The sequence below is a fragment of the Juglans microcarpa x Juglans regia genome, chromosome 4S, assembly GCF_004785595.1.
Source record: "Juglans microcarpa x Juglans regia isolate MS1-56 chromosome 4S, Jm3101_v1.0, whole genome shotgun sequence".
Taxonomy (NCBI): Eukaryota; Viridiplantae; Streptophyta; class Magnoliopsida; order Fagales; family Juglandaceae; genus Juglans; species Juglans microcarpa x Juglans regia.
Genome location: NC_054601.1, coordinates 2,087,445 through 2,114,572, shown reverse-complemented (window position 1 = coordinate 2,114,572; position 27,128 = coordinate 2,087,445). Strand labels below are relative to the sequence as shown.

General features: G+C 37.0%; 2 protein-coding genes and 1 non-coding gene across 3 annotated transcripts; 2 read left to right on the top strand and 1 right to left on the bottom strand.

The window, feature by feature from the left end:
• The first annotated feature begins 127 nt into the window (after positions 1 to 127).
• Positions 128 to 1,483, top strand: LOC121263579 (glycosyltransferase family protein 64 C3). Its single transcript, XM_041166543.1, has 2 exons — positions 128 to 1,265; positions 1,347 to 1,483. The coding sequence occupies exon 1, from the start codon at positions 128 to 130 to the stop codon at positions 1,157 to 1,159; it is 1,032 nt and encodes a 343-aa protein (XP_041022477.1). The 3' UTR covers positions 1,160 to 1,265; positions 1,347 to 1,483.
• An 872-nt stretch (positions 1,484 to 2,355) lies between these two features.
• Positions 2,356 to 2,477, bottom strand: LOC121263892. Its single transcript, XR_005940378.1, has one exon. It is a non-coding gene; the product is annotated as a small nucleolar RNA snoR77 (small nucleolar RNA).
• Positions 2,478 to 9,170: 6,693 nt separating this feature from the next.
• LOC121263578 (L-arabinokinase-like) lies at positions 9,171 to 26,290 on the top strand. The gene is given in 30 exon segments (XM_041166542.1): positions 9,171 to 9,475; positions 9,805 to 9,886; positions 9,889 to 9,911; positions 10,747 to 10,815; positions 11,193 to 11,276; positions 11,413 to 11,493; positions 12,026 to 12,091; positions 13,030 to 13,087; positions 13,209 to 13,276; positions 13,362 to 13,424; positions 13,977 to 14,030; positions 14,136 to 14,238; positions 14,323 to 14,432; positions 14,588 to 14,707; positions 15,290 to 15,346; positions 17,219 to 17,388; positions 17,478 to 17,646; positions 17,732 to 17,815; positions 18,784 to 18,909; positions 19,262 to 19,392; positions 19,465 to 19,546; positions 19,677 to 19,764; positions 21,495 to 21,538; positions 21,650 to 21,745; positions 21,840 to 21,916; positions 22,247 to 22,447; positions 22,738 to 22,903; positions 24,043 to 24,114; positions 25,130 to 25,333; positions 25,890 to 26,290. Coding segments are annotated over 30 exon segments (2,970 nt in total). The 5' UTR covers positions 9,171 to 9,367; the 3' UTR covers positions 26,004 to 26,290.
• Positions 26,291 to 27,128: the final 838 nt, after the last annotated feature.

Below are 27,128 nucleotides of genomic sequence, written 5' to 3'. Positions count from 1 at the left end.
GGAACAAATACCAATTGTGAAACCAACCCCACATTTCTGGGAAAATAACAAGACTGCCACCCAAAATATATGCAGTCCAATCTTCCATTTATATCTAAATTGCCACTCGCCTAGATGCAGTATATAAATGATGCTGATCGCGGTTGCTCCGATGGAGATGAATCAGGTAGTAAGAACCTTCATGTTCCTCCTCCACTTCTTTTTCTCCGTAAATGCGTTGCGCACACTACCCGCTGACCCATGCGATCCCACGGCCCAGCGGGACCCACGGACGCTCCGGTCTGACCAGGTAACGGTCCTCATCAACGGCTACTCCGAGTCCCGCATCCCTCTCCTTTTGTCACTGACTACCGCGTACGCCGGGTCCCCTCTGGTATCCTCCGTGCTCGTCCTCTGGGGAAACCCCGCCACCCCAGTCCAAACCATAGACCGATTGGCCCAAAATCTCTCGGTCTCCTCCCTCGGCGCGGCACCGATCTCCCTGGTCCGCCAACCATCGAGTAGCCTCAACGCTCGGTTCCTCTCCCGCCCCTTCTCTATCGGGACCCAAGCCGTTCTGATCTGTGACGACGACGTGGAGGTCGACCACCGATCGTTCGGTTTCGCGTTCAAAATCTGGGGATCAAATCGGGACCGTCTGATCGGATTCTTCGTAAGATCGCACGACCTAGATCTGTCGAGGAAGGAATGGATTTACACGGTACACCCAGACAAGTACTCCATCATGCTGACCAAGTTCATGATCTTGAAAACCGAGTATCTGTTCAAGTATAGCTGTGGAGGTGGGGCGACAATGGTGGAGGCGAGGAGGATCGTGGATCGAATGCGCAACTGCGAGGACATCCTAATGAACTTTGTGGTGGCTGAAGAGACGAATGCAGGGCCCATACTGGTAAGGGCTGAGAAGGCGAGAGATTACGGGGATCCACGCAATGACGGCCGTGATAAACGCCGGGGATCGATGGATGAGGAAGTGAAGGAGGTGGGGCTGAGTAGTAGGAGAGGAGCGCACAGGAAGAGGAGGGGAGAGTGCATAAGGGAGTTCCATAAAGTGATGGGAAGAGTGCCTCTGAGGTATGGTTACGGGAAGGTAGTTAATTCCGTTGGTGAACAGGGATTGTGCGAGAAGGGAGGGCAATTGGTGTTTTGCGATCAATGACAGTGAGAGTGCGTATGGATTAGAGATAGTTTTGGTACTATGAAGAAAGATTTTTTTTTTTTTTTGATACATTAGGAAGAGAGTTCCGACTCCAGACCTTTAAAATTAATCTAGACTAGAGGTTGAAGATTATGTCAATCAAACCACAAGTTTTTAGCAATGAAAGAATTTCCCAGCACTCAGCTGCTGAACATCTTAACGTAAATCAAAATATTCATGCCTTAGTGATAATTCAGTTTCACATGTAAAAGAAACTTCATTTGAAATACAATAGGAGGATATTGCTCATTTTTGGCAAGCCTTGTGGTCATTCAAGTATAGAGTTCATTGTTCGGAAAAGGAAAAAAAAAAATGTTCGGGATAAATACTCAGTCCCCTTAAATACACGAACATCTTTCAGGCGTCTGCATTGCATATTATAGTCCCAGATATTAGTAGATAACATCATTGGAATTTCTTCACCCTAACTTTCTGTACATTGAAGAATATTCATAGTTGCAGCGCTTGAAGAGTTTTGAACTACGGGATAGTACTTTTCTAAACCATTTGAAACTATAGTTTATTTGTAACTAAATTTCAAATTGATCGGAGCGGATATTCAGCTTAATCAAGTCGTGGCAAACTAAGGCTTGTTCCGGCAAGACAATGGAAAACACTGCAGTCCGAAGTCATCAGTGCCAAACCAAACGGGATGTGGTGTGGCCCTGTATTGAAACATCAACGGGATGCTGTCACTCACATAATCAACACACTACATGGGGAGGACAAACAACTTCGGCACACGGCAGCATCCGATGAGAAGATTATTTCCTTTGGACAAAACAACTTAAAACGGATATCATTACATTTATCAAAACAATTGGCGGAGGTTGTAATTTTATCACACAGTTGGTACGCTTTCCTGCATTGAAGCTTAGGCTTTATTTGAAAGTTAAATTTATCTAACTCATCGTTACAATTTTTTTACATTTTAATTCAAAATATAATAAATAATTTAATTTTTTCAAATCTTAAAATAATAATAATATTAAATAATAATATTTTATCATCTCAACTCAACTCAACTTCTACAAACAATCTAAACAATCTAAAGCTTCGTACACAAATCATTTATGAACACCAAGGACTCTCCTATCAACGACAGTAGCATTTTCGTGGTTCCACTGAAAGACTAGGGAAGAAAAAACAAACAAAAGAATGTACTTGAGCTTACTAGACCAGCTTCAAAGACATCTCAGCAAGTCTGAAGAGCAAAAGACATTGATCTACGAGCAGTTTAACACCTTCTTTGCCATTAGATCTGGCAAAGAGGCTGCCTGAATTACTACTCATACAAAAATTATAGGAGTAAATTAGCAATTGAAAAATAAATCATTCTGGAATAAGAAGATCAAAACCCAGGGAAAGATGTATCAGCCAGATCCAAGAAATCCGCCATCTTTAATAGAGTCGTGACGAATAAGGGTGATAGGTTGAAAATTTATTATGGGGACTATATTCATCTCTATGGCACGGTATTTGTCAGCCAAAGAGCCAAACTCAAGTCCCATGTTGAAATATACTTTCCCGGAATTGATACTCCGTCGATCCATAAATGATGGAAACAGAACCCAGTGGAATAATCATTGTGGAAGCGCAAAATGAGCTTTTTACGCCATATGTAAACCGGGCAAGAAAACCTAAGCCGAACTCAGATCTGGCCCTGCGGCGATGGCTTATCCTCTGTCAGGGTAAAACCCTAACTCAATGATCACAGGATGTGGCCTGTTGATCAATATATAACCAACGGACACGGCTATTAGCCCCTTTCTTCAACACATATTTACGTCTTTACCATTAAGCGTGCCACATATTTACGCCTTTACCCTTTCTTCAAAGTTCAAATATTTGTCGCGAAAGGTGGCTTAATGGCATATAACCCCAACTAGGGTTGTAAAGGAACCATCCAAACCGGCCGGAGATCAGATCAGTTATCGGAGCATGAAACCAGTCGAAATTAGTGGAGAACCAGTCAATGTGCAGCAACAAATAAAGAAAATCGATATTGACCAGTTCGGCGCAAGTTCGAACTTGGTTTAAACTGCTAAACTAACCAATTAAAAAAATTATTTATATTTTTTATATATTTTGTACTCAAAACGATGTCATTTCACTTAAGTTAAGTAGAACAACGTCGTTTTAAGCATGTATGTTAGACCTCCACGTTGAGTTGTCTCTAGAGATGTCACACATGCTCTAGTCATGGTAGGGACAATCATCTTGGCTAGCCACAAGCATGTATTGGCTCGTGGGGTGACACACACGGGGCGCCCAGCATGCATGCATGCTTTGGCCCGTGTGATAGCACACACGGGGCTCCCAGCATGCGGGCCAGCGAGGTTAGTGAGCGTCTGCCCATGCGCGTAGTCATGCGCTGCGCGCCCATGAGCGCAGCAATGCGTGCAGGCATGCGCCGTGCGCACATGCGCGCAGCCATGCGGGCAACACTAGGCCGCGCCCGCATGCGCACCGCATTGCACGCAGCAGCGCGCCGCGCGCTCATGCGAGTTTTAGTGCGTAGGCCCATGCGCACATTGATGGGCCGGGTGGCCCTTGCACGGGCCCATGTGCCGCAAGGCCATGCGCGACACATCCAGCCCACCCAGTGCGCGTGCGCGCGCACACGCACAGCCCTGCCGCACATCAGCAAGGTTAGTGGCATGCCTCATGGCATGCCATCAAGCGCACGGCTCCAGCCCGTGTCTTACAGAGCAAGCCAGTGGCATGCCCACCAGGCATGCCATCCACCGCATGGCTCCAGCCAATGCCTTGCAGCCTTAGCGCCTAGGCCACTAGCCTGGGACATGCAACGCACCACCATGGCTCACCATCAGCAAGTCATGTCACACTACCTAGCCATGGACTAGCCCGAATACCACCATGCACTAACCTAGGCCACCATGGGCCATGCATGCCACGGCTAGACTTGGTCCATGACCATTATCATGTTATTTATTTTATTTATTTAGTTTGATTTATTTATTTATTTTCAAGAGACCTATTGGGGGTTTCCAAATTGTATTGCTTATAAATAGAACTTCATTCATTTGCCTTAGAATCTTTTGGCAAAACTCCTAGAGGGAAGACTATTGTTTAAGAGATCATAAACGGTGCATTTGCACTTGGTCTTTTTGGGTGAAATTCGTGAATCTCAAAGAGAGGATTACACCTTGCAATTCATTTAATAGGTGTAACTCATTTATCTTGTTTTCTTGCAATTTGGTGCAATCTGCGAATCCAAATTGTATTTATCAATATATGAGGTTTATTCAATTCTTGTGTAATTCGTGAATCAAGTGTTGAATTATTATTATTGTTATTTGTTCATTCAAGTTTTTAAGTATCATAAACGGTGCATTTGCACTTGGTCTTTTTGGGTGAAATTCGTGAATCCCAAAGAGAGGATTACACCTTGCAATTCATTTAATAGGTCTAATTCATTTATCTTGTTTTCTTGCAACTTGGTGCAATCCGTGAATCCAAATTGTATTTATTAATATATGAGGTTTATTCAATTCTTGTGCAATTCGTGAATCAAGTGTTGAATTATCGTTACTGTTATTTGTTCATTTAAGTTCTTAAGTTTCATACTTTTGTTCTTGAGTGTTCTTCATCATGTTCTTGGTGTTCATCATATTTTTGCTCTTCCAAATCCAATAAACCCTAAAAGTCGACCAACCATAGTGTTAGTCAACTTTCCATAATTCATTTGCTTCATCCATTTACCCTAGCCGAAATACACTTTCTTACTTGGTGCAAAGTCCTATTCGCCTACTACTTGCCTAATTCGGATGTGCCCTAGACGCCCACTCCACTTGCCATACTAGTGTTCTTATAATTTAGGAACCCTAGTTGACCCAATCAAAGTCCCATAGCCAGCCATACACATCCTATTGAATCCCAATCTTTTAGGAAACTTTCCTAAAATTTCTCACTAGCCATACTCGACCAACCCTAGCCACCCAACTCCAAAACACTAAACCTAACCCTAGCCGTCCATCCTCCATCTTCCAAATCCTAATCCAAAATCCTAAGTGGCGCCAACCCTAGTTACCCTCCATTGTTGTGTGCCTCTTTCCACCATTGTAGCCATACACTTCATCAAACCATTCCATTATCCCATTCATCAATTCAAGCCTAAACACCTAACCTCACCATACCAAAGTGGTCATCTTGGCCACCATTGTTCGAGAATCAAGCAAGAGAGGAACGGGCTTTCGGTCATCTCAAGGAGATCCTAGGCGTGGAGATCATAGTATTTAGAGCTTGACCGAGGTCCCTAACAATGTAGTTGTATTGAAACGACGTCATTTGGTATTAAACCAAACAATGTCGTTTTATTCATAATGTATTAAAAAAATTAAGTAGCACGACGCCCATAATTTCGAAATAAGGTCATCTTTTTCCTCCCTTTTTCTTCTCCGATTCACTTTTCAGTTCTAATCCCCTTTCTCTCTCTCTCTATTCTCTCAGACGAAGCTCCTTGTTGAGCCAACCGTGAACCACCAGAGAACTGACGGCATCGAGATGACCGATGTTTCTCCTCCCTATCGGTCGGCGTCAATTTTGCCCAAAAACTGCGCCTAATTGATCAGTTTTCACCCCTAATCCCAACTTTCATGTAAGTCTAGAGTTCTCTCCAAATGTATCACGAAAAAAAAATATATATTTGTCATTCGAGTATATATCATATATCTTTAGCATATTGAGTATAAAATTCAAAAAGATAAAATAACGATGCGGTAAAATCTATACCTAGGGCTATTCATTCGGGTTCCAAACCAGGTATCCGGGTATACCCAGCCCAGAACTCAGATTTCAAACCCGGGCCGAGTTCTGGCTCGGATTAGCCGTTATAACCGGGGCTGGAACCTGGATCTAGCTGGATGAATCCGGGTTTTTAAAACCCGAAAATCCGAGTTCCAAGTTCTACTCGAATTTTTTTTTTTCTTTTCTTTTTTTTAACAAAATTCCATGTTATTAACTTTTTTTTATCAAAAAAAAAAAGGTAATGTTTAAAAGCATTTTTTTTTAAAAATTTTATTTAAAAGCCTATATTTTTGTTAAAAAGCATAATACTAATGGAACATTGTCCATAATGATAAAAATGTATCAAAATGGAAAACTAAATTTTATGTAAAAAATAACTAAAGTTACAACCTAATTACCATTTTAACTAAATGCATGCAAAAGAAAATAAATACAATATTCATCATGTAAAATGCATGCAACACACAATGCACTACATATTACATTATTTTATATTTATACATTACATTATAAAACACAAAAATTACAAAATTACAATATATCAAATTTACAATCAGTAGCATAGTCTTCTATCATCAACTTTTATTCTAGTATTCCAACTCAGTGGCTCTTTGGGGTTAGTTCTCAAATGTTGCAGTTAGTTCTCAATGGCAGTCCCATTGAACTGAGATTGGTAATACGAATGTGAATCAAGAGCAAGCATCTGCACAAGAGAATGCATAATATCAAACTCAATCTATCAACCAAACCATTTAATAAAGCAATTCAAAACCAATTTAGTAAACCATGATACTCCAAATACCTGTTCCTATGAAGGGAAATACATGAAGGGCGTATAATGCAAGAAATGGTTTTACCCACATACCTACATGTGAAAGGAATCCACACCTAATGCAGGATAGACACATGTTAGGTTCACAATTCATTAAATCTGAGTCACACATCACAAGACAAATCTACTCACTATTCAGAATAAACCCATGTACTTGTATGGAGGAATGGAATTGAATACTTTTACCTTTGGGGACATAAGTAGAGAATCATGACAGATGATGCTATCTTTATATGACCATAGGAAGTATTATAATTTATGACATTATCATTAATTACAATTATTGCAAGCGATAAACAGAAATAGAAGTAAGTTTCATGTTTTGTCAAAAGAGAATTATAGCTTATCCTACCTTATCCACAAAGACAGACACAACAATGCAAGTAAAAGAAACAAAGGGCTATGCTCTGCTATCTAAAGCTATATACATGCTACAAACATGAGGGTGCATAACTGTTAACCATAAACCACACCAATTTAATAAATAAAAAACAATCAGTTTTAACAGCTTCACTACTAGTATACAAAGAAGAGATTTACGCTATAGATAGGAGGCTGCATAACTGTCAATCATTTTCAGCTTTCAAAAACAAAACCAAGTCCCCTGCAACCAGCTTACACTCATGTTGAACAACATATACTTTATATCCATGTTTAACAAAATAACAAAAAAAAAAAAAAAAAAAAAATCCAAATCTATCAAAGATTATTCCATTCAGACATTTTCATCAAAATAGACCCGAATTAACAAAGTAATAAAAGGAAAAAATCCTAAAAAAACTGTTGCAGAGAAAGCAAGCCAAGACCAGTACTACTTGTTGCTCTGAGGGTGAGGTTTTTTTTCCTCTTTTAATTTTCTGTACCAAACTCCATTATGAGTCATTTTCTTTTCATTTTCTACACAAATGTTATCCAAATCACAAAGAACAAACTTTGGGGTCAAGAGGATGATGAAGAGTCGGCGACGACAATGAGGTCATGAGGATGACGGGGTTTCTTCAATCGGTACTGAAGGAAGACCTTCGAGCTCCAAAAGAAACAGTAAGAAGAAGACGGAATCACCGAAAGAGACCTTAGATTCACTCTCTTCAATGAGCGACGAAGCTTTGCTCAACAAAGACACTACGATTTCAGCAAGTCAGATAGAGAGAGAGAGAGAGAGATGGATGGAGGCGGATGTGAGATAAAGAGAGAGATGGATGGGAGAGTCTCAGAGTTAGGCGGATGCGAGATTAGATGAAGCGGCTAGGTTACGTCTCTTCCAATTTATACAAACCCGGGCGGTACCTAGTGTTTTTTATGGAACCTGGGTTTCATACTCGGATCCGGATCGGATGAACCCGGTTATTAGAATGCGAGTTTCAGCTCGGATATAACCCGGGCTGAAAACTGTAACCGAAATTTGGTTATCCGGGTTCCAGACCGGGCCGAGAAAAAATCTGACCCGAATGAACAGTCTTATCTACACCACTAAATTTTGAAGTAATGGTTGTGATTTAGCAAAATCCACCTCATAGATCATCTCACAAACCTCAAGAAATACAAAATCTTAGAAAATGAAAGAAAATTTCAAAGATAAAGTAATTTTTCTTAATTTTTTTGAGTTGTTATATATTTAAATCAATGGGTAAAATACACTATTATCATCACTTAAATAATAAAATATGATTTATTTTATTTAAGTTTAATATTTATCTTCTAAATAAAATTATATTATATAAACATTTTATTATTTTTTACGCACCAAATTAATAATAGATTTTTTTTTTGGCCAAAGCAGTATGAAAATTTATTTTATAAATCAAACTAAGGTGGATTTAATAGTGTTTTAAAAATCAAGGTGATTTTAACAGATTAAAATCAAAAGCTCGAGGAAGGAAACGAAATGCTAAACGGTGTGCCCGAATCTACTGAGGAGAGAATAAGGTTCTTCGGGAGTTGTTGAACCCTGATAATTCTGTCGTTTTTTATTGCGTTTGGATGGTGAATTAAGTTGTGATAATAAAATATTATTAAAATATTATTTTTTAATATTATTATTATTTTAAGATTTAAAAAAATTAAATTATTTATTATATTTTATGTTAAAATTTAAAAAAATTATAATGATGAGTTGAGATGAATTAAAAGGAAAGAAGTTTAACTTTCAAACAAAGCCTTTATCTATCCGTTACCAGAAATTTGTGTCCCGAATGGTTTTTTTTTTATTATTATTATTTATTGATTAAGAAAATATTTTTTAATATTATTATGAATTAATTTTTTTTAAATATTTATAATAGATTAAAAAAATACATAAAATAAAATAAAATATACCGTTCGGACCCAAATTCGGGCACTTTTTCGGTGGCTGCAGCGGAACTCATCCGTTACAGATGTTTGTCCTCTCTGTCTCAAGCTATCCCTTTCGCTCTACCTAACCGTTTTTGCTCCGCTCTCTCCGCGCACTCGCTATCTCTCTGTGTATGTATATATATGTCAATGGTATTACGTAGCTGATTGTTATCAGTCTTGAGAGAAGAAAATAATTCGGATCAGAGGCAGAGAGAGCGAGTGACAGAAAGACAATGAAGAGTAAGGAAGAGAGAGATGGAGAATCGGCGTCGAGAAATCACCTGGTCTTCGCTTACTATGTCACTGGCCATGGTTTCGGCCATGCCACTCGTGTTGTCGAGGTCTCTCATTCTCGATTCAATCACCTTTCCCCGGATCATTCCTTTTTCCTCCTCCTGCTCCTCTCTCTCTCTCTCTCTCTCTTCTTATTTTCAAATTACCTCCTCTCGAAATTTATTGCTTCTTGATCAAGATTTTCTGTTTGATCTAATAATGTTATCATAGTGACGAAAAATGGTATTGGTAGCCTTTTCTATTCATTTTCCGAGAAAAATAATTTGAATTCTTAAAGTTTTTACGTCTAGAGAAACTCTTTGTTCGTACTATTGGAAATGGATAATCGGGACAGATCTCATGAAGAATTCTACTTATGAATCTTTAAAATGCGTAGGTGGTCCGGCACCTTATTATCGCGGGGCATGATGTGCACGTGGTCACTGGTGCCCCGGATTTTGTTTTCACCTCCGAGATACAGTCCCTCGGCTCTTCATTCGCAAGGTAACTCAACATTTAAGAAACAAAAACTTGTTTGTTTTCTTGGAAAATATTTCCTAGAAAATGTCTGGGAAATTCATGGCTATATCAATGGCTCTTATCTATCTCACGTTAGGCTGCATTTGGATGCTAAGGTGATAGCAAATGATTTGAGTTAATATGTGAATAATAGTATTTTATAAATCTCATTGAGATGTGTTTGAATATAAATAGATTAAGATATGTATTTAAATGTATGAAATAGATTAAAATGAGTTTTAATTTTTTTATAAAAAATTTAAAAAGTAACGAGGTCTTATCAATAATTGAGTTGAGATGGATTGAAATCACTTTTTAACACCAAATTAAAAATATTACAAATGAATTCACCATGAATAATAATACTCTACCAACGTCGAGCTCCTATTAAAGAGTGTAAGCGACTACTAAATGAAATGAGAAATATCGCTTTTGCATATAAGTGACAACTAAATAAAATGAAATATGTTTTATATATATTTATGGAAAATGCTAGTCTCACCGAGAGTGGTTGCTGAGAAAATCCACCTAATTCTTTTTTTTTAACTTAATGGTTAAGTGTTTTTTAATGTGTTTATGACTTTTTTTATGAAGTGTTTAAAGGAGTTAAAAAATGTTTGAAAACAATACAAAAAATAAAAGTTCATTTTGCACTATCGATACAATGCAAGGATGTTCAGACAAGGAGTGGTCGTGTCACGTCCAACATTATTCTTTTATCCGAGGGAAGTGGCTATGCAAACTTGTAAACTCCACTACAGAACTGATTATTAAATACGTACACTCTGTTGTAGTTACGTCTTTCTGTGTGGAAAATCAGGTGCTGTTAGACTGTGGAGCAGTTCAGGCAGATGCATTGACGGTGGATCGTCTTGCCTCCTTGGAGAAGGTATACAGTTATCATTGCCCTGAGTACATAATGGTGATATGGCTTGACTTTATTCTCGTATTAAATGTTAACGGAAAATTCATGGTGATTTTTTTCCCTTAGTATATTGGTTGTGTTTATTATTGCTACTATCATAACTATTAGAATAACGATTTGAACACAATTATTTTACAATTTTGCATAGCCGCCTTTTATTTTACAAAAAGTTGTAAAAAGAACTGTGTTTGTATCATTGCTTTTCATTATCATCATTATTATGGTTTAATGTTGGCCTTGTTCACAAGCATGATTTTATATATAAAGATGAATCTTTGGATATCTTTGATGGCTTTTCTGTCACCTTACATGTTGTTTTCCTTTCTTTCCTGGTATTCCAGTATTCCGAGACAGCCGTTGTGCCTCGGGTTTCTATTTTGGAAACAGAAGTGGAGTGGCTGAACTCCATCAAAGCTGACTTAGTGGTACGATGAAACTTCTCTTAATCGTTACCGAATGGTTATCTTATATTGCATTTCAATCACATCAACTTGGCCATTTCAAGATTCTGGACTAGAACAGAACCGTTTTGACAATTTTTTCATGCTTAATGGAAAACAGGTCTCAGATGTTGTTCCAGTAGCTTGTCGTGCAGCAGCTGATGCTGGAGTTCGCTCTGTTTGTGTCACAAACTTCAGGTCAGTCGATTTTTGGTGCTTATATTAAGGCTTAAGAACAATTGTCTTTATCTAAGTATACCTCTAATGAAGTAGGTTTACTTATATATATACAAAAAAAAGAAGTAACTCAATGTCTACTTCGAGTAGTGGTCATACCTCTTATACTTACTTGAAGGACAGCAAAGCTGTTTATGGAACTATTATTGATGCTGCTGTTCAATAGCTTTTGTTAACCAGGGAAAATGATGCTCCAACTTCTATTTTTTTCATTCTCGATTTCTCTTTTCAGTCCTAATTTTTATATTTATTTGTTTTTCCTATTAAGATTTTACTTTCTCATCCCTTTACTGGATTGTCTACAGCACCCACCCACCCCAACCTACCACCTCATTCACTTTGCACAACCACTACTACATATGGTCTTATGCGTCTTTTCATCCAACCTATTTTGTCTGTTCCTTCCTATATTTAATCGGCCTTCCTCTTCACAATACATCGATTACAGCACTTAAGTTTTCTGCAATTTATATCCTCATATTCCCTACTATGTGCAGTTGGACTTCATCTACGCAGAGTATGTCATGGCTGCAGGAAGTCATCATCGTTCAATTGTTTGGGAGGTGACCAAGAATTTTCTTATATCAAATATATTCTTGAGCTTTCTATTCTTGACTGAAAAAAATATGGTCAATTTCTGATTGCATCTTCCTTAGTTTGATTTATTTGGCCTCATTTGAGTTGATTTAGTATAAATCAACTATCTCCAAAAGTGACGTGCTTTAAACTACAAGTATGCTTGTTTTGACTCTAGCTTCTTGCATGCTCATAATTTAAATACTCATGTTCTGTATACAAAATCACAAAGGTTGAACGAAGTATACTAAAATGAGATCATAAATCGATGTCTATGTTTAGTAAGTAATACTTTCGTGCTACCAATTTATTCTGAATTTAATAAGAGTTATTTTAGCCCCTGGAAGAGAGCTTTCATGTATGTAAACACACTTTTTGGTCATTGTGGGATGTTCTTACTGACACCAGAAAGATATAAGCAACGTTCTAGACAATTACTACTTTACTAGCTTCTTGACATTGATTACCTTTCCCATTGTTTTGAAAAATGTACTTGGACTATGGCTTTTGCATTCTTCAATAAAATTCTTGACCACTTAAAGGAAAATGTTAAACATTCCTTCCGTCCTATAATAGACTATATGCTTTCCTTTTTGGGCAGTTCCAAAGTATATGTGAATTCCTAAGATGAAACCATTTATGCATTTAACATTAACCTTAATTTGAGGCCACATTTTTCCAAAATGTGAACTTATCTTTCTTTGTCAGTCTGAAAACATTATAGGAAGAGTTCATTTCCTCAAAATGCATATCAGTTGTAAATCTTCATCTATTGTGGGAAGAAACTATAACATGAGGTAATAATAGCAGAGGATGTCTGTAAATTTGGTCATCACTTTCTTGGAGTTTTTATTTTAGCTTTTGATGTTTGCTGGCGTTATGTTTGTGGTGCTAAACTTGTTCAGTCTCTTGAAAATTGATATAGATAGCAGAGGATTATTCCCACAGTGAGTTCCTGATCCGCCTCCCAGGCTATTGCCCAAGTATGTTGTTGCATGACTACAAAGACTGGTTTTTGATTGTGCTCATTTAAACCTTCCTCAACTTGATAAATGTACTGGGACCTCTTAATGGAGTTGTCTTAAAATATCTTTAACTTTGCAGTGCCTGCTTTTCGAGATGTTATTGACGTACCTCTGGTTGTGAGGAGGTTGCACAGATCCCGAAATGAGGTTTTGGCTTACAAAACCCTGCTTAATTCCTCATTGCATTATTTATTTCATGTTGCATTTTTTTTAAATGATTTATTTGTCTTAGGTGAGGAAGGAACTTGGGATTGGAGATGATGTGAAGCTAGTTATTCTAAACTTTGGTGGACAGGTGAGTAACCAATTGACCCTTTTTCATAATTTAAAGTGATGACTACAAGTTATGCATGATGGCTAATTTCCCGCACGCATTGCCCCTCTTTATTTATCTCTTGATAGATAACTGGTTGGGCTGTGCAGTGGCTGTATAATCTGTCACCTCCATAAATTTTTATTTTGTTATGCAAGTTATTGCTAAACTAGTTAATGTTGTAGCACAATCTATGGTCAGGGTATGGAGTCTAGTAGCATGCACGCCGTGTGATTTCTCATGTGTTTGGCTGTATATTGTTCTCATTGATTGAGAAAATTGATGGTAAAATGCTGGTAGTTTGAATATTTGCTAGTCAGAGCCCATAATCTGGAACACGTTTTCTATTCAATCTGTCTGGAGAGATGCGACAACATTATCAGTATTTCGCTTTCTCTATGTGGACATTTTTGGACGTGTTGATAATATGCCTCACGCATTATATGCTCACTACCATTTCTCTGTGAATTTCAACTACTGTGCTTCCTTTATCAACTTCTAATTGTACTTCTATTGACTGTGTCTCATTTGCAGCCAGCTGGCTGGAAGCTGAAGGAGGAGTACTTACCTTTGGGTTGGTTATGCCTGGTATCGTTTGTCGCATATACTCTGCATCCTTTTCCTTTTCTGTAATTGATGTAATCATGCCATTGGGCATGCCTTGGTAATGACATGTAATTTTCTTTTATTCAGGTTTGTGGCGCTTCTGACACCCAGGAGCTTCCACCAAATTTTGTAAAGCTTGCAAAAGATGCATATACACCTGATCATATAGCAGCGTCTGATTGTATGCTTGGTCGGTATGAAGTTTTTTTTTTTGTTTGCTGATCTTAAACAAAGGAATATGAAATATATCTAAAAGAACCCTGCACTGTTTCAGGAAAAATTGGATATGGCACTGTTAGTGAAGCTCTTGCATACAAGTTACCGTTTGTCTTTGTACGCAGAGATTATTTCAATGAAGAGCCATTTTTGAGGAATATGCTTGAGGTATAACTGCTTACTTTATTTCATCATCTTCGTTATCATGTTTTGTCTTCTTTCTTTACCCTTCTGTTTTGGTCTCCTTGTCATGTTAATCTCTTTCAGGAGATGCTTATCAAGAATCTAATATGCATAGAGATATTGTAACCTTTTCTGTACAGTATTATCAAGGTGGTGTTGAGATGATTAGGAGGGATTTACTCACTGGACACTGGAAACCTTACCTTGAATGTGCCATAAGTTTGAAACCGTGCTACGAAGGAGGCATCAATGGTGGTGAGGTAACCTTTCCGTTGCTCAAGTCTTACAACACCATTTTAGGAAAGGACTTCAAAGAGAGGGACTACTTCAAATTCTATTAATTTTTTCATTAAGCACTTCTTAAGTAATCAAAATTAGTTAGGGTTATGCTCAAAAACCACCAAGTGCTTGTTTAACTTACCAATTATAAGAAATAACTCTGATGTCTTGATTTTAAAGTAAGTAAATAGCTGAATTGGAAAGGGTTATCTATGCAGTGATTGTACCTTGCCCATGGCAACAGACCCATGCTTGAAATATGTAGAAAAGCCTGAACTTCACAAAAGTCAAATCAATGATATGCAAACCCTTTTTAATTAAGTTTATACCTTCAGGCAAGTCACCCGGTCTGGAACTGTTGAATCCTGTATTTCTTTAGAAGAAATCTTCAAATTTCATTTGCCAGTACTTAGGGTTCTAACAAGGAAATGGTACCTTGTTTTCTAATTCTTACGTTATCTTGATTTGCAATTGTTTTTTTGAGGACATCATACAGTTTCCTGTTATTTCAAGATGATATGAATTGGTTTCACAATTGTTCCTGATGCATTTTATAATTATAGGTAGCAGCTCAAATCCTGCAGGAGACAGCCACTGGGAAAAACTATACATCAGATAAGGTATATAGTTAGTTGAACGTTTGATATGATCTTTATAGTCTGGGTTCTGGCTTTCAGTAATTTTTGAGGTGCAAGTATTTATTTTTCCTCGTCATTAATGGGTGGGATTAAGTATCTGTCATTACTGTCATGTATGTGGCAATCCTCTTAACAAAGCTGTTTATAAAAAAAAAAAAAAAAATTAAAAGTGAATTTCAAAACACATTGATATCTAAATTCGGTTAACTTCTTTTTTTTAATTTTTTATTTATTTTTAATTAGGGATATAATCTGGTTGTATAAAAAAACCAGATATCCTTATTAGTCAATATAGAGTAGAGGAATATATATATTTTTTTTTTATAAGTAAAAATTATATATATCAAAAGGAGAAACCAAGTACACTGAATGTATATAAGAAAACACCTTGCCCAAAATGACCCCAAAAGCCCCTAATGACCCAAAAAGCCCGTGGAAAAATAACCAAAAATACACTAGACCCGACCCTAACCCCTTGTTTCCCCTAGAACTAAAACTCTACCTGACCACCCAACCCCAACCCTAACCCCTTGATTCCCTTCTTCACAATGTCTTCCCTTTAGACTTCCCTCTAGTTGAGCTACCACCCTTAGCATCGTAGCTGATTGCCTAAGAAAGATGCTGTAACTCCATGCTTTTCTTGAAATTTGATTTGGTTTCAAGCGCGTGGCTTGCCTCAATTGCAGTGATTAGTTCTTTAAATTGATCTTCACATCCTCCATGTGAGATTCCCACAAACTGTTGAATCTCGTTAACTTTAGGCAGAATCTAGTCTGCTATTGGAGGAAGAGAGACCAGGGGAGCAATGTTATCCCTAGACACAGTATACAACTGCACTCCTGACTCTACACAAGGCACCAACGCCAAACCCATAGGTTCTTCAGCAACTCCATTGGTTCTCTCTATTGGAGATTCTGGGATGACAGCAAGTCCCTTCACCTCTGGGGTGATAGCGGATCCTGCATCTCCTTCAGACCTCGGCAGTACACAATTTTCCTTCAACTCTGACGAGGGAGCCATCGTTTCTTCTGGGACCAAGGGTGTAATACTAACTATCGGTCTATCCTGTGTTACATGAGGCGAATGACATTCCACTGATGTCTCTACGCCGATACCCGATGTAGACCCCGCTTCAAATAACCTAGATTTTCTTTTGACCCGCCATACTCTCCTGGGTCTGGTTATAGGGATAAGGCCGAATCCGATCTTCCATTTTCCTTTTTCTGAGTTTAAAGGATTCGGGCCTATCTTGTTACTTACAACCATGTTGCCTCCAACTGAAAGCCGGTCTATTTTCGTAGATAATATAGTTATCGTTGCCTTCAACTCGCCAAGTTGGGTTTCCATCTCTTTTAAAGAATTGTGCATCTTGACAAGCTGGTCTTGAGGCATAATTTGTAGACCCTCCTCACTTTGAACCCCCGAAGCCTGACCCGTCTTTAGAGCTGCTGCATAGGATCACCTCGCCACATGTTTGCTACGCGGCTCCCTAACAGAGCCATGTCCTACAACACCTTGTCCTTCCAAACCATCACTCCCTCTCTTGCCGAAGATGAATATCTGATCAAATCCTAAGATGAATGATTCCGATGCATGTGTGCTTATGACTATTAGTGCGTGCGTGCCCACACATATGTCAATCTATTGATCTTAGGAAAATTGAAGAAGAATTCTGTTGATGATAGGTTCACTACCTGCGATTAAACCATGCACCATTGAAAGAAAATATGTTTAAAACAAGAAGAGTACTGTTGTAGGACTCACATTTATTTTAAACAACAGCAGAAACGTTTTATTTTCCAACAGAGAACAAGACTTGTGTTGTATTTCCATTTTTACCGTACTGAAATGCAGCTTAGTGGAGCGAGAAGATTGCGTGATGCTATCATACTTGGGTTTCAACTTCAAAGAGTCCCAGGACGAGATATCTGCATCCCGGAGTGGTATGCAAGTGCTGAAAATGAACTAGGTATTTCTAGTGTACCAACTTACCAAAGGACTGAGATTAGCCCCCTAATGAACTCGTGAGTTTCTCTCCCTTTCATGACCTTTTACTTTGTTTGTAAAATGAATGTTCCTACTTTGCTCACATCCTTTCATTTTTTCAACCAAGATGCACCAAAGATTTTGAGATTCTTCAAGGAGATCTTCAAGGCTTTCCAGATACAATAATATTCTTAAAGAGCTTGGCAGAACTGGATACTGCTGATGAGTCTGAAAGGAATGCTGAGAAGCACCTGATGCGGGAGTGTAAGGCTGCTGCTGGACTCTTCAATTGGGAGGTCATCTGCTTCTGTGTTCTAGCTGTTTGGAATTTTGACAATGTATTGTGATTTCATTTGTTTTCTTTCTCAATTGTGGCTTCAGGAAGAAATCTTTGTGGCAAGAGCACCTGGAAGGTTGGATGTTATGGGAGGAATTGCTGACTATTCAGGAAGCCTTGTCTTGCAGGTTAGATTTCTCAGTTTGCCAGTTTTTCTATTTTATGTCTTAATAGGCATACTATTTTCATTCAGCGCGCCTTCATTTTTCTCACATTTTATTCTTTCTAAAAAGATTCTGATATATTTTTCCCAACTTTTTTTGGTGGCATATACACTAACTCCTCTTGCTTAAATTAATTCACATACACCAAACGCTTCCTATAAACATATTCATACCATTAGGTTGTTTAAGAAGGAAGGAAAAGAAGTTAGTAGCCACGTACTCAAAGATTGTTCTATTCATGGTGTTGTGATTCAGTATATTAGTTAATAACTTTTTAAGTCATAATGATGGTCATAACTAGCACAAAGAAGGTGATATTTTTTTGCTATTATAGATTAATTTCTTGTTAGGGAGAAGATGATGTAGAATTTCTTTTTTTGGGGACGAAGTTATATTCACATGGATGTTGTGGCAATATGAAAGTTGAAGCATTTTTCTATAGATTTTATATCGAGCTTGGGGGAAAGTTCTATTGGAAGACTTTAATTACAGATTTTTTTGGTATAGGATTATCATCTTTCAAGTAGTAAGCCCATTTCTTCACTATCAATGTCTTGTTTGTTTTCAATGCAAAATCAAAACTTTTGATGTAGTGTGGCTTCAACACACTGTGTTTATAAACATTAATTTGTATGATTTCTATTTAAAATTGAACCATATTTTCTCCGAAAGTTAGAGCTTGTTCACAACATGTTGATTTTGGGTCACAAATATGTTGCTATATTAGCACCTGATATAGATGTAGCAAAGTTTATAGGAACTCCATTTTTCCTTTTGCATCAAGGTTTGCCTAGTTCCTTCAAAAGGTTTGTCTAATGCCATAGAGCTGGTACTATTGTTTTCTTGTTCTCTTTTGAAGTCCCTCCCTCCTCCCCCTTATCCTTTTTCCTTTTATTTTTTCCTTTTTATTCTTTTTATCTGCTCCTTTGCAGATGCCAATAAGAGAGGCCTGCCATGTTGCGGTGCAAAGGAATCATCCAAGTAAACACAGGCTTTGGAAGCATGCCCTGGCTCGGCAGCAAGCCGAAGGACAAGGATCAACACCTGTCTTGGAAATAGTATGTGAGGGCATTCAAATGGTCGCTAAGATTTTTTTGTTAAATCTTTCATCTATAGAAAGTGGTTGATTTTTCTTTTCTGGGATGGTGAAGTAGTCATTTATATCGTCTCTCCCTGGGAACAAAAACCATCTTCTAAACTTTCTTGGGGGGCTTCATCCGAAAAAACAAAGGTTATGGCTAACTGATATTGCCCATCATCATTTTTTTTGTTTATTTTTGCAAGTAAAGATGGGTTCTTTTTAGCAGAATGTAGACTAATTTGTCCATTTGAGTGGTTGAAATTTAGTCAGACTATGACATAAAGTGTGTCAAAAAGCAAAAACTTAACACCACCTTTTGGCCAAATCAGGTGTCATATGGTTCAGAATTGAGCAATCGCGGCCCAACCTTTGACATGGATTTATCTGACTTTTTGGATGGAGAGCAGCCAATGTCATATGAAAAAGCAAAGAAATACTTCTCACAAGATCCTTCCCAAAAGTGGGTCACTTTTCTTTGTTTGATTATCTGTGATTATATTACAATATTCTACTAAATTGGTTCCTGCTGTAGGTGGGCAGCATATGTTGCAGGGACGATTCTGGTTTTGATGACAGAACTAGGTGTACGCTTTGAAGATAGTATCAGTATGCTGGTATAAGTTGCTCCTTATCTTGTAATAGTATATCTTGATTCTTTCATAGCCATTGCCGACACCCCTATGACAAGCCAAAATTTGATTACATATACGTGCTGTATTAATTTCCAATATTACAAACATACAGGTTTCTTCTGCAGTCCCTGAAGGCAAAGGTGTATCTTCTTCTGCCTCTTTGGAGGTTGCTAGCATGTCTGCCATAGCTGCTGCTCATGGTAATTTGTTGTTCGAATATCCCAGAGTTAGAAAACTGTATTTTATGGACTGAATTTTGTTAGCTCTTCTCTTGTTCATGAAAAAACTCCACTTCTCTCAGAAGAGATTAGTAACCAATTGAGTGCCAGTCATTTCTATTACTGCAGGCATCTTCTTCTTGTAGGTTTTACTAGGGGTGTCAAATCGTGTTAACGGGTCGTGTTCGTGTCGTGTCAAGACATGTATATTATACTATATAGGTCAACCCTAACCCGACCCATTAAGCTTATCGTGTCAAAATCTCAAACCCTAACACGACCCATTAACATAACGGGTCGTGTCGTGTCAACCCGTTTTGACCCGTTTATGTAAATGGATTGAAACAGACCCAAAATTAACCCATTTTATCTAGTTAAGTTTAGCATAATTTTATATAAATCTTAAAATCACAATATCTATAAAAAATATAAAACTAACTACAAGTCCAAAATTACAATCCAAACAATAAAAATATCGAAATTAAAATTCCAACAATTTTATTTTTTAGGTACAAGGGTATAATTGTAACTTTAACTTTCTTAACGGGTCATAACGGGTTATAACGGGTCAACCCGATTTGACCCAAACCCGTTAAGGGTAAACCCTAACCCGCTTTTATCGTGTCGTGTTCGTGTTGGGTTAACGGGTCGTGTCACATATTGCCACCCCTAGGTTTTACATCCCTGCTACCTTAGATAATAAGCAGAAGGTTTCCTTTTCTCTTTTTCTTTTTCCCAGTGCCTAATTGATGTACAAACATGAGCTGCCTCAACAGGTTGACTTCTGCTAACTCTCTTATCAGTATTATATTACTTTTAAATTAGAGATCGTCTATAATAGGCTAAGATGAACTGAATGCCAAATGCCCAAGTTAATGACTATATACAAATAACCTTCTTTGGTGGGACCTGCACTAGGCAATGGTCAATTTAAATATCCTTATCAAATTTTTCTTTGAAGTGTTGGTGTGCATGCGTGTGGGGGCAGGGGTGGGGGGGCTCTGGGGAATGTGTAAGGTTGGTTTAGGGCTCAAAGCTAGAATACTTTCTATCTGAGCCATGTAACCCACCACCATGCTCTTCCCCACTAAAAGTGAGATGTAGCCTTGGAGAAATTAAAAATGAGAGGTAACCACTCAGAGCACCATGGGGCCTTGGAATGCCAAGTGTGCTATAATTTTTCAGGCACACTTTTCCAGTATCTTGAAGATGGAATGAAAATGAAATTCATTTTGCATGGTTGAGAGCCTGACGTTTATCATAAAAAGCTGACTGCATAAGAGAGCTTGCTGAAAACTGGATCTAACTGTCATTGTTGAGCATGGCTTCTATATACGTTGGATTTATCAATTGAGAGTCATGAATGCAGAGGAAAGTGGATCGTTTGAGCTTGAAATTCAATTTAAAGTACCTCAACATCAACCAGTATTAGGTTCAATGGAAATGCCTGATCTTGAATTCTTCCGGTTGGTACAACATATATAAGTAGGTTTTGTCCTTGGAATTCTACCATGATTTCAGGCTTGAAACATGATAATTTATGAAGTATGCTTGTATAAATATTAAACATTATCTCTTGGCTTTCCCCTTCCATCAGTAGATTGTTCAGTATGTGTGGTTGATTAGAAGAACAGCTGCTACTTATTTCTGTTCTACCTTGGAGAAGCATTTGGAGAAGTAATCAACTTGAAATCTTCTACTATACCTTGCAGGATTAAGCATCAGTCCAAGAGATCTTGCTTTGCTCTGCCAAAAGGTCTGACATTTTTGCACAACCATCTGATTAATATTATTTCCTTCATTCTAATATGCTTAATTTCTATGAACCTTGTGCATTCATGTTATGCTATTTCATTTTGTTGATTAGGTGGAGAATCACATTGTTGGTGCTCCATGTGGGGTGATGGACCAGATGACTTCAGCATGTGGTGAAGCCAACAAACTTCTAGCAATGGTGTGCCAGGTACGCAGAAGTAGTTCTGCAGGAAAATAAAAAACAACTCCACTCTGGTTGTTTTACAGATAAAAAACTGATGTCAGAACTTGAATTTATGCAGCCTGCTGAGATAATTGGCCTTGTAGAAATTCCTAGCCATATTCGATTTTGGGGAATTGATTCGGGAATACGACACAGGTAATACATCTATTAATATCCTTTATACCCATTCTACTGATATATGTATGCTTGTTGCCATAATTGACATTGATTTACTTTCCTTGTTTGTGTGATTTTCATGGATGAGTAGAGCTGCCATAATCTCACATCGACATGTTTATTCTATGTTAATGATGGTGTGCTTTCATGTAAATGTTATCAAATGTATTTAACCTCTTAATTCCCACGTTCTTCTGTCAAAGCCTTTGAGAGTTATGGCTATCCTGTATCACCATAATTTATTTACACCTTTTCTCTCTCGTTGTTTAAAAAAAATTTATTCCAAGTTTAATGGTACTTCTATGGCAGTATTGGCGGTGCAGACTATGGATCTGTCAGAATTGGTGCCTTTATGGGTTGCAAGATGATAAAGTCTATTGCATCTTCTATGTTGCTTCAGTCACTGCCCAGTGCTAATGGGGTAACCCTTGATGAATTGGAGGATGATAATGTTGAACTACTTGAAGCTGAAGCTTCCTTGGATTACTTATGTAACCTGTCACCGCACAGGTATGCCCTTTTATAAAGTTTACCTTCTTAAGATATTTTAAAATAACACTGCTTTCTCAAGCCTTAGAGTCAAGATATCAAATAATAGATTTATTTTCTGAAGTTTTGGTCTTGTGGCCAGTTCCTTATTCAGATACCACCTTTTGTGCTCAAAATTATGGCTCTAACATATCAAAAAAAAAAAAATTATGGCTCTAATGGTTAGATGATCCAAGGTTTAAGTGGGATCATTTTTGGTTGTCCAACTTTGAAGTTAATATGGATTCTTCCTTTCGTAACTTCTATTACAGATATGAGGCTCTTTATGCTAAGATGCTTCCTGAGACCATGCTTGGTGATACATTTCTAAGTAGATATGGTGATCACAATGATTCTGTCACCGTAATTGATCATAGGCGTGACTATGGAGTGAGAGCGCCTGCTAGACATCCCATATATGAAAATTTCCGGGTCAAGGTTAGGAATGCTTTTAACTGTTTTTGATATTTCGAGAATTTGCATTACGAATATAATATGGATTAATTTAGTTGTGCTTTATGCAAAGAAAGATTTATTCAGAGATTTATTGTTTGTTAATCCAGAAGGGAGAGTTTTATAATTAATTCATAGATTTATTGTTTTCTAATTTAGAGTGACCTTTTTCTGTAATTTGACCTCTGTGCGCCCGTTTGCAAGATTCGAACCTTGTATCTCCCTTTATCTCACGCCACTCATTTACCACTAGTGCACACTCAGTGGATCACATCTAATTTGCTTGAATTAAAGGTTTGTTGGTTTTCATTGTAACTTGCGATGTTGACCTTGTAGTTCTTAAGTCCTATTTATATGACTCATGTAAGTGCACTTATCCTATTATAACTGATTCTTTAAAAGTCTGTTAAATAAGTTATAATCATTTGAAAGCCCATTGAAATATTTTGAGTGAATTCTCTATATTAGATTACTGTGTTCGCCTTGCAAAATCTGTATATTTAATGGGTTTTGTTAGTAGTTTTAACTAGTTTCCTTTGTTTCTTCATATAACCATTGTTTTGAATGCTCCTGTATATGTCTCTGAGAATCTGTTCATTGATCCATTTCCAAGTTTATGTTACTTTGAAATTGATTTTTAAACTAACGAGTTGTTAGGCTTTTACATTTCAAATCGAATTGTAACTCTTTCTCTTCTACTCTAAATGCCTCTTCTGTTGCCTTCTTTTATTATGTTGACAAGGGCACAAATTCATCACTGAAATTAATTTTACCAGAACGTGAGTGTTGTAGTGGAAACTAAATAGGGGAGAACGACCTCCACTTGGATGCTGGTCAATATATCAAGTCCCTGTCTTACCTAAGCAGAATCATCACAGCCCAAGTACAATGGTTCTGATCGGTCTCCTATGTGCTAATATAAGTAGTGATAATTTTGCTTATGTTACTGTAATCCATGATATTCTTGCTTTAAATTTTCACCAATGGTTGCTTTAAATTCTTGCTTATGTTACTTAAAAATTAAATGTGCAGCAGATTTCTCATATAATTGAGTTTGTATTGCTATTATTGCACGATAAATACTTGCATATCAGCTGAGTTACTTACCTCGATTGCACTTACAGGCCTTCAAAGCACTTCTAACCTCGGCAACTTCAGATGAGCAGCTTATAGCTCTTGGAGAACTACTGTATCAGGTATATGCAAATTTATGGTTGATAAATAGTTAAGTGAACTTAGTTTGAGAAATCCACTTATGCTTAGTTATAGGATGCCTCTAAGAAACTGGTGTTTTCTGGAAAAATTAAGATAAATTGGCATTGTACCCATATAACTCAGCCCTTTTTATTCCTTATATGATTGAATATTTTATCATGGATCAAGAGGACCTTTCTGCAATAAACACATGAATGATACTCTATCAGGTATACCATTCTTGGTTCGACTTTGTAACCCTTAAAAATTTGAACTTGATATAAATGACAAACTTTTGCCAACATGATTGGTTGGCTACTAGAGAAGATGTCAATTTAAATGCTGAAAGTAGCAAGGACTGTGATGGGTTCGGCTTTTTAGGCCCCATTTGATTGATAGACTCAACTGAGATCAACTCAGTTCAATCTAACTTTAAGTTGAGTTTAATATCTAGACATTCAACTCTCAAATTATTAAACTCATCTCAACTCAAAACTTTTTTTTCACGTAGGATCCACAACCTTTTTAAATTCAACACTTCTTTACATGCGAGACCCACAACCTTTTTCAACTTCTCATAAATATATCTAAACTCATCTTAAGTGAATCCTACAAAAATCACTTCACCATCTCAACTCACTACTGTTCATAAAGAATTCAATTCAGCTCAACATCCAAATGCAGTCTTAATGTTTAGGACAAGAAATGATTCAAGTTATGTTCTTCATATATAGAATCTTTTGCACTCTGTTTGCACAAGTTTTATCCCATTGTGGACGAAATTTCCGATTACATATTTTAAAATAATTATCCGCTTCCAAGAAATGGGCGACTTGATCTTGTTCAGAAAGAAACGGAAAATAAAGAATTGAGTTTTGATATTCTTTTATATACATACATTTGTTATCTAAGAAAACCAAGCGAAAAATTCTGGAGTTATGATTCTCATATTGATTTCCTTCGTGTGGGAAATAAAATGAAGGAAATGGTTCTTCAAATTTAACCATATTTTTGCAGTGTCACTTCAGCTATAGTGCTTGCGGACTTGGCTCCGATGGAACCGATAGACTTGTAAAATTAGTACAGGAAATGCAGCACAGTAAGCTATCTAAATCTGAAGACGGGACGTTATATGGAGCCAAAATCACAGGCGGAGGTTCCGGAGGAACTATTTGTGTAATTGGCAGGAACTGTCAACGAAGCAGTGAACAAATTCTTGAGGTAATTTTTTTCCTTTTCTTTAAGAGAAGAAAAATATACTCTAATTTTACACGCGAGATAATTAATTAGGAGACATGCTTTTTTTAGATGTCAAATTACAATCTCTTCGGAGGAGATTTTAAGCCTCGTTTGTTTTCGTATATGAAATGAGATGAGTTGAAATTAAAATTAAAAGTTGAATAAAATATTGTTAGAATATATTTTTTTAATATTATTTTTATTTTGAAATTTGAAAAAGTTGAATTATTTATTTTATTTTGCATGAAAATTTGAAAAAATTGTAATGATTAGATGATATGAATTGAGAAGAGTTGTGAAAACAAACGAGACCGAAATGTGCCAAGCTACAACTTGTGGTTGAAAAGATCTACATATTTCATATTCTTCTCTAGTTGTTTGCATGGCCTTTACAAGTGTTGTTCATAGCTAAGTATTATAGTGCTAGTCATATGGTCATTGAGTGGTAGGTTGTCACTTACTGAATACTGATGAATCTGAATAGATTGAGAGATTGAGCTGAAATAGACGGAATTATGCTTTTTTTAATGCTTTTCAGGTTCAGAATAGATACAAAAGTGCAACGGGCTATTTGCCATTTGTCTTTGAAGGCTCATCACCAGGCGCTGGGAAGTTTGGCTACTTGAAAATACGCCGTACCAAACCAAATTAACATTAGCTTTGAGGAATAAACTGATTAGGAAAACAATTATGGTACGAACAATGCTGTTTTTCATTTTAGATTTTGTCATATTCATCACACATGGTAATGTGACACATGTCAATACTCACTTATAAATTTTGTCACATTAACATGTTGCGGCAAGAGATGATAAAATACAGAGCGAATAACAACATTTCTTTTTTTTTTTTTTGTATATATTGGAAATAGGTTTGATAAGGGTTTATTTTATTAACTCTAATAAGAAATCAATAAATTTATTGTTTTTAATTTTGACCTCCAATAATCCAGCTTTTTCCATGGTTTTAACTAGTGCCTATGTATGATTTGTAATAATGTTTTTGGTTGTAGAACTATTAAAAAGTTTGAACTTTTAAAGTTATTTACTCTTTAGTGAACATGCTCATAAATTATTTTTAAAGTTAGTTAGGATAGTTTTAACGTTATCGGTGGAAAATTTTCAACAAAAGCTTCTATTTTTTAAATTTTTTTAAAAAAGTAACTTTGCTTTTTAGGTACCTAAAACACTTTTTTGTAAGTTTTTTTTATTAATCAATAGGTGCAGCCAAATACATTTGATATATATAAAAAAAAACACCTAGCTAGAAAGCAGAAATAAATAGAAGAAAATTATGAAAATTAAGCCGATGATAGGGAAATGACATGCCTCCCCCAATCTCTCTCACTTGGGAATGTTGAAGCCACAACCAATTCTCCAAGGCATTCACACCAATTTAGTTTTGGCCTATAAATTCTTGCAAAGACTCACTCCAAATCATCTATCACATTTTTTTAAAAAAGCAACCCATCTTAAACTCCTCAACACACTCTTAAATACCGATAAATTCCGAACAATCTGACAAGAAATACATCTTAGTCCCCGAACATTCCAAGTTAAAAATCTTGGACTTCATAATACAACTGGCTCTACCCTCTCTTGACCCAGACTACCTCTCTTAACGTCATAGTTGATTGCTCAAGTAAGACTCTTTAACTCTCTGGTATTATTAGATCTAGATTTTTTTCCAAGTGATCTGCCTCAATTGCAGTGAGTAGTATTGTGAATTGATCCTCAAATCCTTCGCATGTAATCCCCACACACTGTTGTATCTCAAT